The sequence below is a fragment of the Schistocerca serialis genome, chromosome 1 (genome assembly GCF_023864345.2).
Source record: "Schistocerca serialis cubense isolate TAMUIC-IGC-003099 chromosome 1, iqSchSeri2.2, whole genome shotgun sequence".
NCBI classification, from domain to species: Eukaryota; Metazoa; Arthropoda; class Insecta; order Orthoptera; family Acrididae; genus Schistocerca; species Schistocerca serialis.
In genome coordinates this window covers 555,591,038-555,608,552 of record NC_064638.1, presented here as the reverse complement: position 1 = coordinate 555,608,552, position 17,515 = coordinate 555,591,038, and the positions used below count along the sequence as shown (strand labels likewise).

The window sequence follows — 17,515 nt, the reverse complement described above, 5'->3', positions numbered from 1 at the left end:
GAGGCAGTTGAAGGAACAGGAATATATATATATATATATATATATATATATATATATATATATCAAAAATTTTGTATAAATTTGAAAACTTAATAAACCACGGAATAACGTAGATAGAGAGGTAAAAATTGACACACATGCTTGGAATGACATGGGGTTTTATTAGAACAAAAAAAATCAAAGTTCACAAAATGTCCGACAGATGGCGCTGGACAGCAAAACGTCAGTGACTGCACAATCGTGTATAAAAGGAGCTGTAATGAGGGAGAGAATCAGATGCGCCAGCACTCGCAGCATGTTGACGTTACCTGAAAAGGCGCTTTTAATGAAGCTGTATTATCAGAATGGGGAATGTGCTATTTCAGCGTTACGATCCTATCGCCATAGGAAGGGGATTCGAGCGGGTAAAGGTCCGTTGACAAATGCAACTGTGGAGAGAATGATTTTGAAGTTCGAAGCCACGGGTTGTTTAGACAATAGACCCCGTAGTGGCTGACCGAGCACAAGGCGTAATGCTGCTGAGACAGTTCAGGAAGAAATGGAGACTGTAGCGGGTTCCTCTATGCACAGAAAGTCAGCGCTCGTGCAGTCGCACTTCGCACCGGCATTCCGTACACTACTGTTTGGTTGGCACTTAGGCGTACAATCCGATGCTATCCGTACAAAATCCGTCGGCATCATGAACTGTTACCTGGCGATTTAGTAAAGCGGAGGGCATTTGCGGTGTGGGCGTTCCAAAAAATGGCGGAAGATGACGGTTGGTTGAGTAACGTGTTGTGGACCGGCGAAGCTCATTTCGCGCTCCGAGGGTCTGTCAACGCCCACAACTGCAGAATTTGGGCTACCGAAAATCCTAGAACTGTCGTGGAAACTCCATTGCACGACGAGAAAGTCACGTTATGGGTTGGACTTACCACATCTACCGTTATCGGGCCTTTTTTCTTCGAGGAATTAGGTGATTATGGTTTTGTAACTGCTACCATACGGGTGAGAGGTACGCTGATATGTTACAGAATCGCATGATCCCCAGCCTGTCTGATAAACACCTGCTGGAACGTCCTATGTTTATGCAGGATGGCGCTCCACCCCATATTGCTAGACCCGTGAAAGATCTCTTGCGCGCGTTGTTTGGTGATGATGGTGTGCTCAGCCGCCACTTTCGTCATTCTTTGCCTCCCAGGTCCCCAGACCTCAGTCCGTGCGATTATTGGCTTTGGGGTTACCTGAAGTCGCAAGTGTATCGTGATCGACCGACATCTCTATGGATGCTGAGAGACAACATCCGACGCCAATGCCTCACCATAACTCCGGACGTGCTTTATAGTGCTGTTCACAACATTATTCCTCGACTACAGCTGTTGTTGAGGAATGATGGTGGACATATTGAGCATTTCCTGTAAAGAACATCATCTTTGCTTTGTCTTACTTTGTTATGCTAATTATTGCTATTCTGATCAGATGAAGCGCCATCTGTCGGACATTTTTTGAAATTTTGTATTTTTCTGGTTCTAATAAAACCCCATGACATTCCAAGCATGTGTGTCAATTTGTACCTCTCTATCTACATTATTCCGTGATTTATTCAGTTTTCAAATTTATACTGACTTTTTGATGTGTGTGTTTGTGTACCAGTCTGGGAGCAGTTACAATGCACTGTGGTGATGTTCTTCATCACAGCATGACACCGATACAACATTTGGATGACTTCACACGGGGAATAATCACCGGGAAACTGGAAGAAGGACGAAGTGTGACAAGTATAGCCCAAGTGTTTGGTATTGCTCACAGTATTGGTTCACCTGCATGGAGAGCGTTCCGAACCACGGGCACTGCTGCCTAAAGGAGAGGAGGCAGCTGACCAAGGTCAACTAAGTCAGAAGATGACCGCTGCACTATGCCACAGACAAGATGTGGCCCACGTCAGACAGGGGGGCCAATGCAACCACATTTAACAGGACCGCAAGGCACGCAATCTCACGCTCTAAAATGGCGCGGCAACTGCATAGGTGTGGTCTCTTTTCTTGACGGTCAGCACGTTGTGTTCTGTTGCTATCTAAACATCGACAGGAAAATTGGGCTGGACCAACAAGCAGTGGGGTCGCATGCTCTTCTCGGATAAGAGCAGATTAAATATGAGTAATGATTCTGGACGTAGTCTCACAGAGCAAGAGATGGGAACACGTAATGCCCCCAGGACCATTGTCCAACATGATAGTTTTGGTGATCCGGGTGTTATGGTTGGCGAGGCTTAATGTTGTTACGGCGTACTGAACTCCAAATCTTTGAACACGGTACAGTCACCAGTCAGCGTTATCGTGTACTCCTTCCGCACGTATGTCTTTTCAAGCGTGTATTCGGCCATGACTCCATTTTTATAGATAACATTGCGAACAGCGCAGGTGGAGGGGCCCTTTGAACGAGAGGATATTCGGCAAATGGTCAAGCCTGCCCGTTCCTCCGACTTAAATCCTAACAAGCACGTATGGGATGCGGCTCGGAGACGTACTGCAGGACGTCAGCCCACTTGCACCAACGACCATGTAGCAGTTGCCAACGGTGCTGGTGGAGGAATGAAATGCACTGCGACAAGAACTCCTTACCAACCTTATGGCCAGCATGAGAGTACGTTGCACAGCACGAATTGCTATCCTCGGTGATCACACACCCAACTGGAAACCATGTTCCGCTTTTTGCAATGTCCAGAGGGCCATCTTGAATCGCAGTGACCTTAATGTAATTAACAAATATGTCATTTCTGCGCGTCTCATTGTGCATTTCTTTCAGTTCCTTCTGTACTATAATGTAACACTTCTTTATATGTAAGGTCCAAGTTTCATTGAGTTACACTATGTGATAAAAAGTATCCGGACACCTGGCTGAAAATGACTTACAACTTCGTGGCGGCCTCGATCGGTAATGCTGGAATTCAATATGTTCTTGGCCCACCCATAGCCTTGATAACTGCTTCCACTCTCGCAGGCATACGCTCAATTAGGTGTTGGAAGATTTCTTGGGGAATGGCAGCCCATTCTTCACGGACTTCTGCATTGACGAGAGGTATCGATGTCGGTCGGTGAGGCCTGGCACGAAGTCGGTGTTCCAAAACATCCCAAAGATGATCTATAGGATTCAGGCCAGCCCATTACAGGGATGTTATTGGCGTGTAACCACTCAGCCCCGCCGTGCATTATGAACACGTGTTCGATCGTGTTGAAAGATGCAATTGCCATCCCCGAATTGCTTTTCAACAATGGGAAGCAAGAAGGTGCTTAAAACATCAATGTAGACCTGTTCTGTGATAGTGTCACGCAAAACAACAAGGAGTGCAAGCCCCTCCGTGAAAAACACCACACCATAACACCGCAGCCTCCGAATTTTACCGAGCGAGGTGGCGCAGTGGTTAGCACACTGGACTCGCATTCTTGAGAACGACCGTTCAAACCCGCGTCCGGCCATCCTGATTTAGGTTTTCCGTGATTTCCCTAAATCGCTCCAGGCAAATGCCGGGATGGTTCCTCTGAAAGGGCACAGCCGACTTCCTTCTCCGTTCTTCCCTAATCCGATGAGACCGATGACCTCGCAGTTGGGTCTCTTCCTCCAAACAACCCAACTCAACCCCACTCCGAATTTTACTGTTGGCACTACACACGCTTAACTGTCACAGTACTTGCAGTGGATCCTGATGCAGTTTGGAATTCCTGTGTGATGGTGTGGATAGATGTCCACATATTACACATTATGGCCCTCTTCAACTGTCGGCGGTCTCTGTCAGTCAACAGACGAGAGCCGGCCGGTGTGGCCGTGCGGTTCTAGGCGCTTCAGTCTGGAGACGCGTGACCGCTACGGTTGCAGGTTCGAATCCTGCCTCGGGCATGGATGTGTGTGATGTCCTTAGGTTAGTTAGGTTTAAGTAGTTCTAAGATCTAGGGGACTGATGACCTCAGCAGTTAAGTCCCATAGTGCTCAGAGCCATTTGAACCATTTTTGAGCAGACGAGGAAGGCCTGTACGCTTTTGTGCTGTACGTGTCCCTTCATGTTTCTACTTCACCATCATATCATAAACAGTGGACCTAGAAATGTTTAGGGAGTGTGTAAATCTAGCGGACAGACGTATGACACAAGTGACACCCAATCATCTGACCACGTTCGAAGTCCATGAGTTCCGTGGAGCGCCCCACTGTGCTCTCTCACGATGTCTAATGACTACTGAGGTGGTCGCTGATATGGAGTACCTGGTAGTATGTGGCAGCACAATGCACCTAATATGAAAAACGTATGTTTTTGAAGGTGTTCGGACGAAGTAGTTGTGAGATTTCACGAGAAGTGGCTTTTGCGTATACTTGCTCCAAGTAAATATCCATTACATATTCCACCTTTCTTCAAACCAATATCCGTTTCGCGGGGCAGAATGCCAGATTGGTTTACGAATATTTTTTATTTCTATCGGTGGTTGGAGGTGGGAGTGGGGGTGGGGTGGTAGGGGGGGGGGGGGGGAGTGGAAGCAGCTGCCCTCCCCGGCCCTCGCTGGTACACCGTTGAGCAGAACCTTACTTTTTCACATTCTTATTTTAGTTGGAACTTTCCATTCGAAAGAACGGAACTGGCAGAACACTAAAGCAGCTGCTGGAAAATACACTATGGCTGAAAAAATTCCGTAAATAATTTTTATACTGTCATGAATAAAAATGTCAAAATATCACAAACGTCAATTGATCATCGTACTGATTTGCGGAATAAGGAAATCATGAATGCAGACCCTCGCAATTTACACATTTTCTCTCTGCCGCGCATCAAGGCTATATCTGCAGACAAAAAGGACTGTGAGTAATTAACTTTTATTGTGAAAGCACGTAAAGCTGGAAACAAGTTATACTAGACGGACATTAAACATGCAAAAAATAAAATATAAATTTAATTCTGAAATATCGCCACAAAATTACTTTGAGCAGCTAATCAGATATCTTAGTCGAAATAACATTGAAATCTTCAGCCCCAAACTTTTCGAATTGGTAAACGCGGAAGAAGAAATCTGTGACTATAATGATGTTATAGCATCAGCAAAAAGAGTTTATCGGAAGGCACAAAAATATCTTATCTTTGCAAGTGTGAAAGGAACAAACTGCTGAGTTTCTAAGCAGTCATATTCAAACATTCCTCTCTAGGGACAAAGATACTGAGCACAAATACACTCCTGGAAATGGAAAAAAGAACACATTGACACCGGTGTGTCAGACCCACCATACTTGCTCCGGACACTGCGAGAGGGCTGTACAAGCAATGATCACACGCACGGCACAGCGGACACACCAGGAACCGCGGTGTTGGCCGTCGAATGGCACTAGCTGCGCAGCATTTGTGCACCGCCGCCGTCTGTGTCAGCCAGTTTGCCGTGGCATACGGAGCTCCATCGCAGTCTTTAACACTGGTAGCATGCCGCGACAGCGTGGACGTGAACCGTATGTGCAGTTGAAGGACTTTGAGCAAGGGCGTATAGTGGGCATGCGGGAGGCCGGGTGGACGTACCGCCGAATTGCTCAACACGTGGGGCGTGAGGTCTCCACAGTGCATCGATGTTGTCGCCAGTGGTCGGCGGAAGGTGCACGTGCCCGTCGACCTGGGACCGGACCGCAGCGACGCACGGATGCACGCCAAGACCGTAGGATCCTACGCAGTGCCGTAGGGGACCGCACCGCCACTTCCCAGCAAATTAGGGACACTGTTGCTCCTGGGGTATCGGCGAGGACCATTCGCAACCGTCTCCATGAAGCTGGGCTACGGTCCCGCACACCGTTAGGCCGTCTTCCGCTCACGCCCCAATATCGTGCAGCCCGCCTCCAGTGGTGTCGCGACAGGCGTGAATGGAGGGACGAATGGAGACGTGTCGTCTTCAGCGATGAGAGTCGCTTCTGCCTTGGTGCCAATGATGGTCGTATGCGTGTTTGGCGCCGTGCAGGTGAGCGCCACAATCAGGACTGCATACGACCGAGGCACACAGGGCCAACACCCGGCATCATGGTGTGGGGAGCGATCTCCTACACTGGCCGTACACCACTGGTGATCGTCGAGGGGACACTGAATAGTGCACGGTACATCCAAACCGTCATCGAACCCATCGTTCTACCATTCAAAAATGGCTCTGAGCACTATGGGACTCAACTGCTGTGGTCATAAGTCCCCTAGAACTTAGAACTACTTAAACCTAACTAACCTAAGGACAGCACACAACACCCAGCCATCACGAGGTAGAGAAAATCCCTGACCCCACCGGGAATCGAACTCGGGAACCCGGGCGTGGGAAGCGAGAACGCTACCGCACGACCACGAGATGCGGGCTTCTACCATTCCTAGACCGGCAAGGGAACTTGCTGTTCCAACAGGACAATGCACGTCCGCATGTATCCCGTGCCACCCAACGTGCTCTAGAAGGTGTAAGTCAACTACCCTGGCCAGCAAGATCTCCGGATCTGTCCCCCATTGAGCATGTTTGGGACTGGATGAAGCGTCGTCTCACGCGGTCTGCACGTCCAGCACGAACGCTGGTCCAACTGAGGCGCCAGGTGGAAATGGCATGGCAAGCCGTTCCACAGGACTACATCCAGCATCTCTACGATCGTCTCCATGGGAGAATAGCAGCCTGCATTGCTGCGAAAGGTGGATATACACTGTACTAGTGCCGACATTGTGCATGCTCTGTTGCCTGTGTCTATGTGCCTGTGGTTCTGTCAGTGTGATCATGTGATGTATCTGACCCCAGGAATGTGTCAATGAAGTTTCCCCTTCCTGGGACAACGAATTCACGGTGTTCTTATTTCAATTTCCAGGAGTGTAGATAAAATTCATTAGCGCTGTACAATATGCAGCATAAAGAAAGACTATGGTGAACGGGAAAGATTCATCGTGCTCATTTCTCGTTGTAGGTAGCAACTATGAAAACAAAGAGAGCTTTATCACAGCTTCAAGAAAAGTCAAAACTTTATTGACAAAGAAAAGCTGAACGTAGCCAAAATTAATGTAAGGACTGTGCGCGAGAAGTAAAATTTTGTCAAACAATCTGATCAAAAATCACAAGAAATTTTGATTGAACTTGAAATCAGTAAACTGATCAAAATAACCTATTCACTCGCCCAGTGTCCATACTGGCACCGAAAAGAAGCATGAGACAAAAGGTGGAAATACTGGATTCGGTCTTCCAACTTTTTTTTATTTTTGCGAAAGATCGTGAAAAGGTTCCTCTTTTCAATCATCGTACGAATGTTGAGAATTTCGTTATTCACATAAGTGATCGCGTGATAGAAAATCGCCGGCCGTGGTGGCCGAGCGGTTCTAGGCGCTTCGGTCAGGAACCGCGCGGCTGCTACGGTCTCAGGTTCGAATCCTGCCTCGGGCATGGATCTGTGTGTGTCCTTAGGTTAGTTAGATTTAAGTAGTTCTAAGTTCTAGGGGACTGATGAACTCAGATGTTAAGTCCCATAGTGCTCAGAGCCATTTGAACCATTTTTTTATATAGAAAAACAACTACATTCGCTCAACAGAAGATTCTACAGAGCTTAAATTTAAGAACTCTCTCCTCTTCCAGAAGAAGATTATAAAAGGTCAGTAGATCGAAGAAGGGTACCTAGTGAATGAAAAAAAAAGACAGTAGGTCATTCCCATTTTCAACAAGGTTCATCGAACAGATGAATGTAATTTCAGCCGCACGCTGATAAGCCAATACGTAACTACTGCCCACCGCGGAACTAAATAACGTGTAATGGCATAGTATGTACGTGACACGGCAACAAAAGCATAAGGGGCAGTCAATTGAAAACGACACGCATGGAAGGAAAGTAAGTAAGAAGTTTATTATTTCCAAAGTAATCGCCGTAAATGTTAATACATTTATCCCACTGAAGCCGGTCAGTGCCTTCATGAAGAAATGTTTGCGGAACCATGATTGTACCCAAGCATGCACTTTTTCAAAAATGGTTCAAATGGCTCTGAGCACTATAGGACTTAACAGCTGTGGTCATCAGTCCCCTAGAACTTAGAACTACTTAAACATAACTAACCTAAGGACAGCACACACATCCATGGTTTTGCAGTCAGTGCAATGTTTACAAATGCGGAGTTGGCAGATGCCCATTTGATGTATGGATTAGCACGGGGCAATAGCCGTGGCGCGGCACGTTTGTATCGAGACAGATTTCCAGAACGAAGGTGTCCCGACAGGAAGACGTTCGAAGCAATTGATCGGCGTCTTAGGGAGCACGGAACATTCCAGCCTATGACTCGCGACTGGGGAAGACCTAGAACGACGAGGACACCTGCAATGGACGAGGCAATTCTTCGTGCAGTTGACGATAACCCTAATGCCAGCGTCAGAGAAGTTTCTGCTGTACAAGGTAACGTTGACCACGTCACTGTATAGAGAGTGCTACGGGAGAACCAATTGTTTCCGTACCACGTACAGCGTGTGCAGGCACTATCAGCAGCTGATTGGCCTCCACGGGTACACTTCTGCGAATGGTTCATCCAACAATGTGTCAATCCTCATTTCAGTGAAAATGTTCTCTTTATGGATGAGGCTTCATTCCAACGTGATCAAATTGTAAATTTTCACAATCAACATGTGTGGGCTGACGAGAATCCGCACGCAATGTGCAATCACGTCATCAACACAGATTTTCTGTGAACGTTTGGGCAGGCATCTTGATTGGGTCCCATGTTCTTCCACCTACGCTCAGTGGATCACGTTATCATGATTTCATACGGGATACTCTACCTGTGCTGCTAGAACATGTGCCTTTACAAGTACGACACAACATGTGGTTCATGCACGATGGAGCTCCTGCACATTCCAGTCGAAGTGTTCGTACGCTTCTCAACAACAGATTCGGTGACCGATGGATTGGTAGAGCCGGACCAATTCCATGGCCTCCACGCTCTCCTGACCTCAACCCTCTTGATTTTCATTTCAGGGGGCATTTGAAAGCTGTTGTCTACGCAACCCCGGTACCAAATGTAGAGACTCTTCGTGCTCGTTTTGTGGACGGCTGTGATACAATACGCCATTCTCCAGGGCTGCATTAGCGCATCAGGGATTCCATGCGACGGAGGGTGGATGCATGTATCCTCGCTAACGGAGGACATTTTGAACATTTCCTGTAACAAAGTGTTTGAAGTCATGCTGGTACGTTCTGTTGCTGTGTGTTTCCATTCCATGATTAATGTGATTTGAAGAGAAGTAATAAAATGAGCTCTAACATGGAGAGTAAGCGTTTCCGGACACATGTCCACATAACATATTTTCTTTCTTTGTGTGTGGGGAATGTTTCCTGAAAGTTTGGCCGTACCTTTTTGTAACACCCTGTAGACAGCGGCGATCAGTTTGGAGCCGTGTTCATTGACTTCCGGAAGGCATTCGATACAGTTCCGTACTGTCCTTCAGTGTACAAAATTGAAGTTTACCAAGTACAGGACCAGATCTGTGACTGCATTCAGAACTTTCGCGTGAACTATATCCGATATATCTTTTTGCGTAATTCATCCGGCCGCATGTACAAGAAGAGTATCGAGAGCTAGGCAGTATTTAATTTCCCGTCGCACGTACGTCGCGAAATAACTACGTTGTGATAATTACAAAAATAGATGTAGATAATCTCGCCTTTCACAGCTTACCTCTGATTACAGAGATTGACAGCAGAAGGTCTGGCCCCAGCATCAAGTGTGACTTTCACAAATTTTGCGGCGAGTTCTGAGTCCCGCAGGCCACAAGCTCGCTCTAGAAGCCGAGTGTTGTACGGCTGTTCAAACCAGAAGTCCGGGTCGAAGTCGTCTTCTGTGGCGGCGCGCCTCAGCAGCCGCTGGTACAGCGGGAAGTCTCCCTGGTCCATGGCCAGGAGGAGGCGCCTCTTGCCCGCAGGCACGTGGACGCCCGCTGCCGCCATCTTGGCGGCCACCTCCGGCAGCTGAGCCTCCAACGCCTGCCTCGCAGTCCGTCGACCCACCAGCCGGCGGTCGACGTCTAGCTCTCGGTGTGCAGCTCTGCCGGAAAGAAATTAAAATGTTAGTGCCAATTAGGAATGACCTCATACCGAAATACAGGAAAATTGCCTTGATAATGTCGTTACACTTATTATTTACAGTGTACTGGTTTTCCCACAAGGAAACCTTCGAATGCGAGGTCGCAAAATACCAGTGATGTTTACTGCATTCGGGCGCCCTACAAATTATCTACCACGTAACCACAATATTGATTCCTAACGGCGACAGAGGGCGGGGTTGGGGATATGCAATGTTGAGCACAACACGAGACTACGGTCCGCAGTTGAACTGCTCAGTCGACGCGTAAACTCACAACAGCGCTATAATGCCAGTGGTATTGATACAAAGCAAAGCAATAGCAACGATAAACAAAGAAAACATTGCATTATACCTACAGCAAAAATGGCCGAAATTGACATTTCGTGAGCAAGGAACCCAAAGATTTCGCAGAGTGGGAACAAGTGGCAGATGAAATATCGTTTCTGCAAGATGAGTCAGTGGGATGTGTGCTGTCGTATACGCTCGTCTGTGAGGTCAATGTATATGACGAGTACAAGGATGACGATACGTGCTAACAAGTGAAAGTGCTACTGAAGCAGCTGTCGACGCATTTAGTTTATCATCCTTGTCCGACAGGGAGCCACAAATACCGTCTACAGTGAAACTTAGTAAAGGGCAACTGCTGTCCAAGGAGCAGATACTAAACATAATTATGTTCAGTACAAGGACTATCCTTCGCAGCATAGTAACAAAACAATTAGGAACAGATATGGAATAAATACGCGTCAATATGAACATGTTGTACATAAGAAAATCTACGGACATTCAAGGGAGGACAAGGCGTATTTGTTACAAGAACTGATGTTTCTGCATTTCAAGGGTGCTCGATATAATTTATAGGATGTGCATGATAGTGACCTATCACGTTATGCACATCAAATGGCATAGCTTACATTTATTCCAACGGGAGCAGTGGATGGTTACATAACTTCAAACACTGCTAGAGAATTGGAAGGCTAAGATAACGAAATTTCCAACAAAGGGTCAACTTGACGATGCACAGCAAACTGCGCAATCGGCCATAAAATTTGTAGATGAGATAAAAAAAACGTATCCCACCGTTCAGTAAGGAATTTGTTTTCAACTCCGACCAATCGGGGTTTGAAGAGGAACTGCTCATGAAAAGAGGCCTGGAAATTATAGGTACCAAGAGAGCTGTATCAAGATCAACTAACATCAGTGTCTTAAAGCATTCGTATACCATTATGCCGACTGTTAATATGGATGATAAATTGACTGGAAAGTTATTTATTGTGCTGGGAGAAGTTGGAGGTGCTGCGTCCCCTACGATCCTACGATTCTTTCTCGTGTACGTGGTCTTGCAAGTGCTGAAGGGAATATTTCCGTCATTGCAAGCAAGAGTAGGAAAATGGAAGTAAGAGAACTACAGCAATGGTATGAGCACTGCTTTCCGGCAATACTTGGTCAAAATAACTCGTTTTTACTTGATTCCCGGTCTGTGTATAAAAATCATACTCCTTTAGAACTAACTATCCGTCCTGAAAACTGTGTGATACCGCAATTCATATCAACTGGAACTACTGTACGAATTCAGTCCCTGGATGTTTGTTTTTTCTGTGCCTATAGTACATTATCGCCCGATCTGCAGCCACGCCATAAAGGATAGCCAGTTTCACGATAAGCCCCAAAATGGTTCAAATGGCTCTGAGCACTATGGGACTGAACTTCTGAGGTCATCAGTCCCCTATAACTTAGAACTACTTAAACCTAACTAACCTAAGGACATCACACACATCCATGCCCGAGGCAGTATTCGAACCTGCGACCGCAGCGGTCGCGCGGTTCCAGACTGTAGCGCCTAGAACCGCTCGGCCACCTAGGCCGGCGATAAGCCCCACGACAGACTGTTTCGCATTCGGTGGCGTCCATCACATTCCATCAGTTCCCATGACCCCATCACACCAATATGATTCTATATGCATTCCGCAAAGAGTGGGTACGTATCTGAACGTTCCGGACGGTTTGTAACTGCCAAGGAGTTCGCCTTCGATCATGGCCGGCCGCGGTGGTCTCGCGGTTCTAGGCGCGCAGTCCGGAACCGCGCGACTGCTACGGTCGCAGGTTCGAATCCTGCCTCGGGCATGGATGTGTGTGATGTCCTTAGGTTAGTTAAGTTTAAGTAGTTCTAAGTTCTAGGGGACTGATGACCACAGCTGTTAAGTCCTGTAGTGCTCAGAGCCATTTGAACCATTCGATCATGAAGGTGCGAGCCTTTGTGGTCACTACGCCGCGCCATATTTCATTCGGTGTTCACGGTGCAAGTTAATGGTTTGTTTCGAACATTTCTTGAATGTCGATGATGTCCATCTTGTGAAGTGTAACACATACATGCCGTAGAAGGTTGATCTGTCCACCCACCGGACACTCATTTCCTGTCGCCCTCCTGATGCATATGGCGAGTCATTAGCAGCTAAAATTTTTTTCTGTCATGATTGTTGACACAACACTTTCAAATGAGCCTTACTAAAGACTGAACTTGCCGGTTGAGTTCCTTGTCAGTAACGAGTAGAAGTGTTGGTAACTTAAGCTAATTGTAAGCGTAGGCTTCCGCGGCCGTTGTCTTCTTCAATTAAGTTCTTCAGGGTATCGGACCGCATCGTCATAATTTAAAATGCGCCAACGTTTCGGCCAGTGTTGCAGCTAGCCTTCATCAGGGCCTTACGTTAACTGCTAAATGAACACACTTGGTTCCTTAAATAGCTGCACGAGAAAACCGTGTCGTTACTTGATTGGCTGTAAAAGGAGGAGGAGGAGGGGTGAAAGGTATGCTTTATTGGTGTTTCCTTTATTATCTGCCATTGGCTGAAATAGCTGTTTTCTATTGGTCTTTATATTAATCCACCCCATTGGAGGAGACGGACGAATAGCGAACAGGTGATGGCTGTGACGTCACTCCATGCTGTCCAGAAGCCGGCTGCGGCGTGCCATTGCTTTGTGTGCTCGCGATCACTACTGCGGCTCTCCGCGTGTCTGCATGGGCCGCCACGGCTCTACCGCCGCTCCGTAGCCCTGCTATTGCAGGCAGCCAAGACCTCGGAAGCTTGTACCCGTCCTCTCTATTCATGTTGGCGGGTCTTTTGGCTATTTCTATCGCCTCTCTAATCTTTCTTTTGAAAGTGAGAGGCTGTTTCGCCAGGACGCGGGCTTCCTGAAAAAATATTGGTTTCCCGCACTCGTCTCGGTGTTCCGCCACTGCTGACTTAGTGTGTTGTTTCAGGCGGACATATCTTTCATGTTCCGAGAGCCTTGTGCTAATCGGACGTCCCGTCTCACCTATGTAGACTAATCCACACGCACAACCAATTTCATACACGCCAGCTGTGTGTAGTTTGTCAACTGCATCCTTGGTAAAACCGAGCATGTCTGATATTTTGTTTCTGCTTCGGAAAATTGGTTTGATGTCGGCTTTTCGTAGAATTTTACCAATACGTTCGGTGACCCCTTGTACATATGGTAACACAGCAATGCTCTGTGCCTCCTTCTCCTCTTCCCTATTTGCCTTCTCCCTTGTCGACATGGTACTGTCTATCATCTGCTTCCCATAGTCATTAGTTCCGAAGATGGAGCTAAGGCGTTCAAGTTCTATCTTCAGATGTTGTCCTGTTGTGAGCAGGTTATCAGTGTGGAACGCAACGAATAAGCGTATCTATTTCAGTCTGTAGTCGAGTTGTGCTGTCCCCTCCGTCTATAAATTTAATCACACTGGCTGGTACAATAGAGGTGCTAATTTCACAAGCGGTGGAAAATTCTTTCTTTTTCACAGGAGTATGTAAGATGTTAAACGTTTTTACTTTCAGAGGGGTCATCACAGGGCTTCAAGAACAAGTACAAAGTTACGTGTAAGGTGCCGCAGCTATAGAAGAAAGTGTAATTAGATGAATGACGAACACTAACTTCACTTAACACAGGTTTAGTGGTGGTGGTGGTTAGTGTTTAACGTCCCGTCGACAACGAGGTCATTAGAGACGGAGCGCAAGCTCGGGTTAGGGAAGGATTGGGAAGGAAATCGGCCGTGCCCTTTCAAAGGAACCATTCCGGCATTTGCCTGAAACGATTTAGGAAAATCACGGAAAACCTAAATCAGGATGGCCGGAGACGGGATTGAACCGTCGTCCTCCCGAATGCGAGTCCAGTGTGCTAACCACTGCGCCACCTCGCTCGGTAACACAGGTTTATTCAGCACTTGCAGATACAAGAGCGCGGAGCGAACTGCCTCCGACCAGAACACATACAGGATATATACAGCTATAGAACATTCCAGTACAATGATTCTTTACATTTGTGGATACTTCTAGAATGCACTCGAACCGGATATAGAAATTAAAATTGTACAGTCCAGCTGAGTGTCGAACTGACGACCCTCCATACAACAGCTATAACCACTACATAACCACTACACCACTGTGCTACTCAGTTTCTTCTACCACATTGCTCCCTCCTTAAGCGAACAGTGTTACATCGTCCTAGTCCGGGAACGAGTCATCGGTCCTGCATATTCCGACTCCCGATGACAGATGCTCGCCCTGGCGGTGATCTTAGGACTTCTTTTGCTGCGACGCTCTTCGTCACCTTTCCGCTTGTTACCCTGGGTGGCAGGATCCTTGTGGGGCTTCAATCGAAGGACGTGAACCGTATCTCTGATCTTTCGTCGTCTTGCGTCGGTGGCGAAATCTTCAACTTCATAAGTAATATCAGACAACTGTCTTACAACCTTATAACGTCCAAAGTAGCGCCAGAGGAGCTTCTCAGAGAGACCAACCTTCCGAAAAGGAGTGAAGATCCAGACGAGGTCACCAGGCTGGTAGACAACAGAGCGGTGACTCGCGTCATACCTTCGGCTATCGTTTTCTTGAGCCTGCAGCTTCCTCAGCTCTGGTTAACACCTAACCGATGTAGTCGTCGTCCACGTCATCAGGATGTAACGGAAACACAGTGTCATCCGTCGTAGTCGCCTCACGCCCATACATCAGGAAAAATGGCGCAAATCCTGCGGTGTCTTGTTTGGTGGTGTTATAGAGAAGTCACGAAAGGTAGCACCCCATCCCAGTTGCTCAGCTCAACATTGACAAACATTGATAAAATGATAGCATGTCGGCCAAGGTCTTATTAAGGCGTTCAGTAAGCCCGTTAGTTTGCGGATGGTAGGCAGTCGTCATGTGATGAGCAATGTTGCACCGACGGTTTATCTCTGTCACAAGAGTCGATTGAAAAAATTTCCCTCGATCCGTAATTAACGACCTTGGGGCACAGTGTTTTAATACAATGCCTTCCACGTTGAATTTGGCTACCTCGGGTGCTTCTGCTGTTTTCACGGCTTTTGTAATGGCATAGCGTGTCAGATAATCAGTGTAAACAATAATCCATCTATTGCCACTAGCAGACTTCCGAGGAAGTCAATCCCAACATGCTGGAAAGGCGTTTCGGCTGGTGGAATTGGTATGAGTCGGCCAGGTGGTTTCTGAGGGACGGCCTTTCTCCTCTGGCACTCTCTACAGTGCGACACATAGTGACGGACACTCCTAAATAAACCTGGCCAGAAAAATCTCTTGCGGATTCTATTTTAGGTCCTAATAAATCCTAAATGTCCGGCCTCAGGTGTGTCATGGAATTTCCGTAGAACGTCTAAGCACATGTGTTTAGGAATCAGTGGTAGCCACCTCTTTCCAAACGGATCAAAGTTTCTCTTGCAAAGTAATTCATTAACTACCTTAAATTGTCCACATTTTCTGACCGATTTAAGGCAAGCATATTTAAGATATCTTGGCGTCCTTCTTCTGCTTAGCAGAGAGATACTGGAGTGCAGAGAGACAGTTACTATCTTCATCAAAGTCTTGATGGTCTTGCACAGGGTTTCTTGAGAGACAGTCGGCATGTTGGTGTTTTCTTCCACTTTTGTACATTATGCTAATGCCATACTCTTGAAGAAATAGTGCCCACCTTCCGAGTCGTCCTGTTGGATCCTTAAGACCTCCCAGCCAGAAAAGTGAATGATGGTCTGTAACAGCTGTGAATGGCCTTCCATAGAGATACTGTCGAAATTTGCACATGGCCCAGATCACAGCAAGACATTCTCTTTCTGTAGTTGAGTAGTTTCTCTCGGCTTTTGTAAGTGTCCTAGAAGCATGGGCTATGACCTCCTCTTTTCCATCCAAAATTTGCACCAGAACAGCACCGATCCCATACCCACTAGCATCTGTGTGTAGATCTGTAGGTGCTCCCTCATCATACAGACCAAGTACAGGGTCGATCGTCAGAGCTTTTCGCCGCACATCGAAATAATCTTGTTGAGTACCACCCCAGATAAATTTAGCATCAGCTTTTAACAACTCTTGGAGTGGCCTGGCTTTGATACAAAAGTCTTTGATAAAATGACGGTAATAAGAACATAATCCGAGGAAGCTTCTCACATCTCTAATACTTTTAGGAATAGGAAATTCCGGTATAGATCTCACCTTTTCTTGGTGTGGCCGCACACCTTCTTTTGACTCAAGGTGTCCAAGTATTCTGATTTCTTTTGCTCCAAAGAGACACTTTCTTGGATTAAGTTTCAGTCCGCCTTGTTGGAGACACTTTTGAACGGCCCTCAATCTTTTTATATGTTCATCAAATGTCTCTGAGAACACTATAATATCATCTAAATAACAAATACACATCGTCCACTTCAGGTGACGTAGAAGATTATCCATCATCCGTTCAAAAGTTGCGGGTGCATTACACAAACGAAACGGCATTACCTTAAACTCATACAGGCCCTCAGGGGTGATGAACGCAGTTTTCTCACGATCAGCCTCATCTACTTCGATGTGCCAGTATCCCGAGTACATGTCCATGGTTGAGAAAAACTTAGCCCCTTCAGACAATCTAGTGTATCGTCAATTCGTGGAAGAGGGTAAGCGTCCTTTTTAGTCATCTTATTAAGTTTCCTGTAATCAACACATTGGCGACAACTGCCAACCTTCTTCCTGACAAGGACCACAGGTGACGACCATAGGCTCTGCGGAGGCTGAATGATGTCATTCTTCATTATTTTCTCTACCTCGTCGCAAATTATTCGACGTTCCGTTGCTGACACACGGTATGCTCTCTGGCCTATTGGTTGATGGTCTCCAGTGCTAATCCAGTGCTTCACCGTCGATTTGTCTAATTTGCTCTTCACCTGTGGACTGAAGCATTCCGAAAACTCTTGAAGATTGGCAAGTAGCTTCTTCTGTTGTTCCTTTGTGAGATCTGGTGATAGTCGAGCTGGAAAATCTTGTCTCGTAGTGGTAGCGCTAATTTCGCCACAGACTCGGCATGGGAGGTTTCTATGACACTCAGCTGTCCTTCAATTAAAGGCTCAGCGTTTGCTACACACATGCGTCTTGGAAGGGTCTGCGGTTCTCGGCGACAGTTAACTATCCTTAAATCACC

The 17,515-nt window shown here is 46.8% G+C and overlaps 1 protein-coding gene across 1 annotated transcript in view; it reads right to left on the bottom strand.

Moving 5' to 3' along the window:
* LOC126415010 (transient receptor potential cation channel subfamily A member 1-like) overlaps positions 1–17,515 on the bottom strand; it is a 158,282-nt gene that overhangs the window by 96,699 nt on the left and 44,068 nt on the right. The window contains exon 3 of the mRNA XM_050083401.1: positions 9,659–10,024. Within this exon, the coding sequence (XP_049939358.1) occupies positions 9,659–10,024 (366 nt within the window). The remainder of the gene's footprint in view (positions 1–9,658; positions 10,025–17,515) is intronic.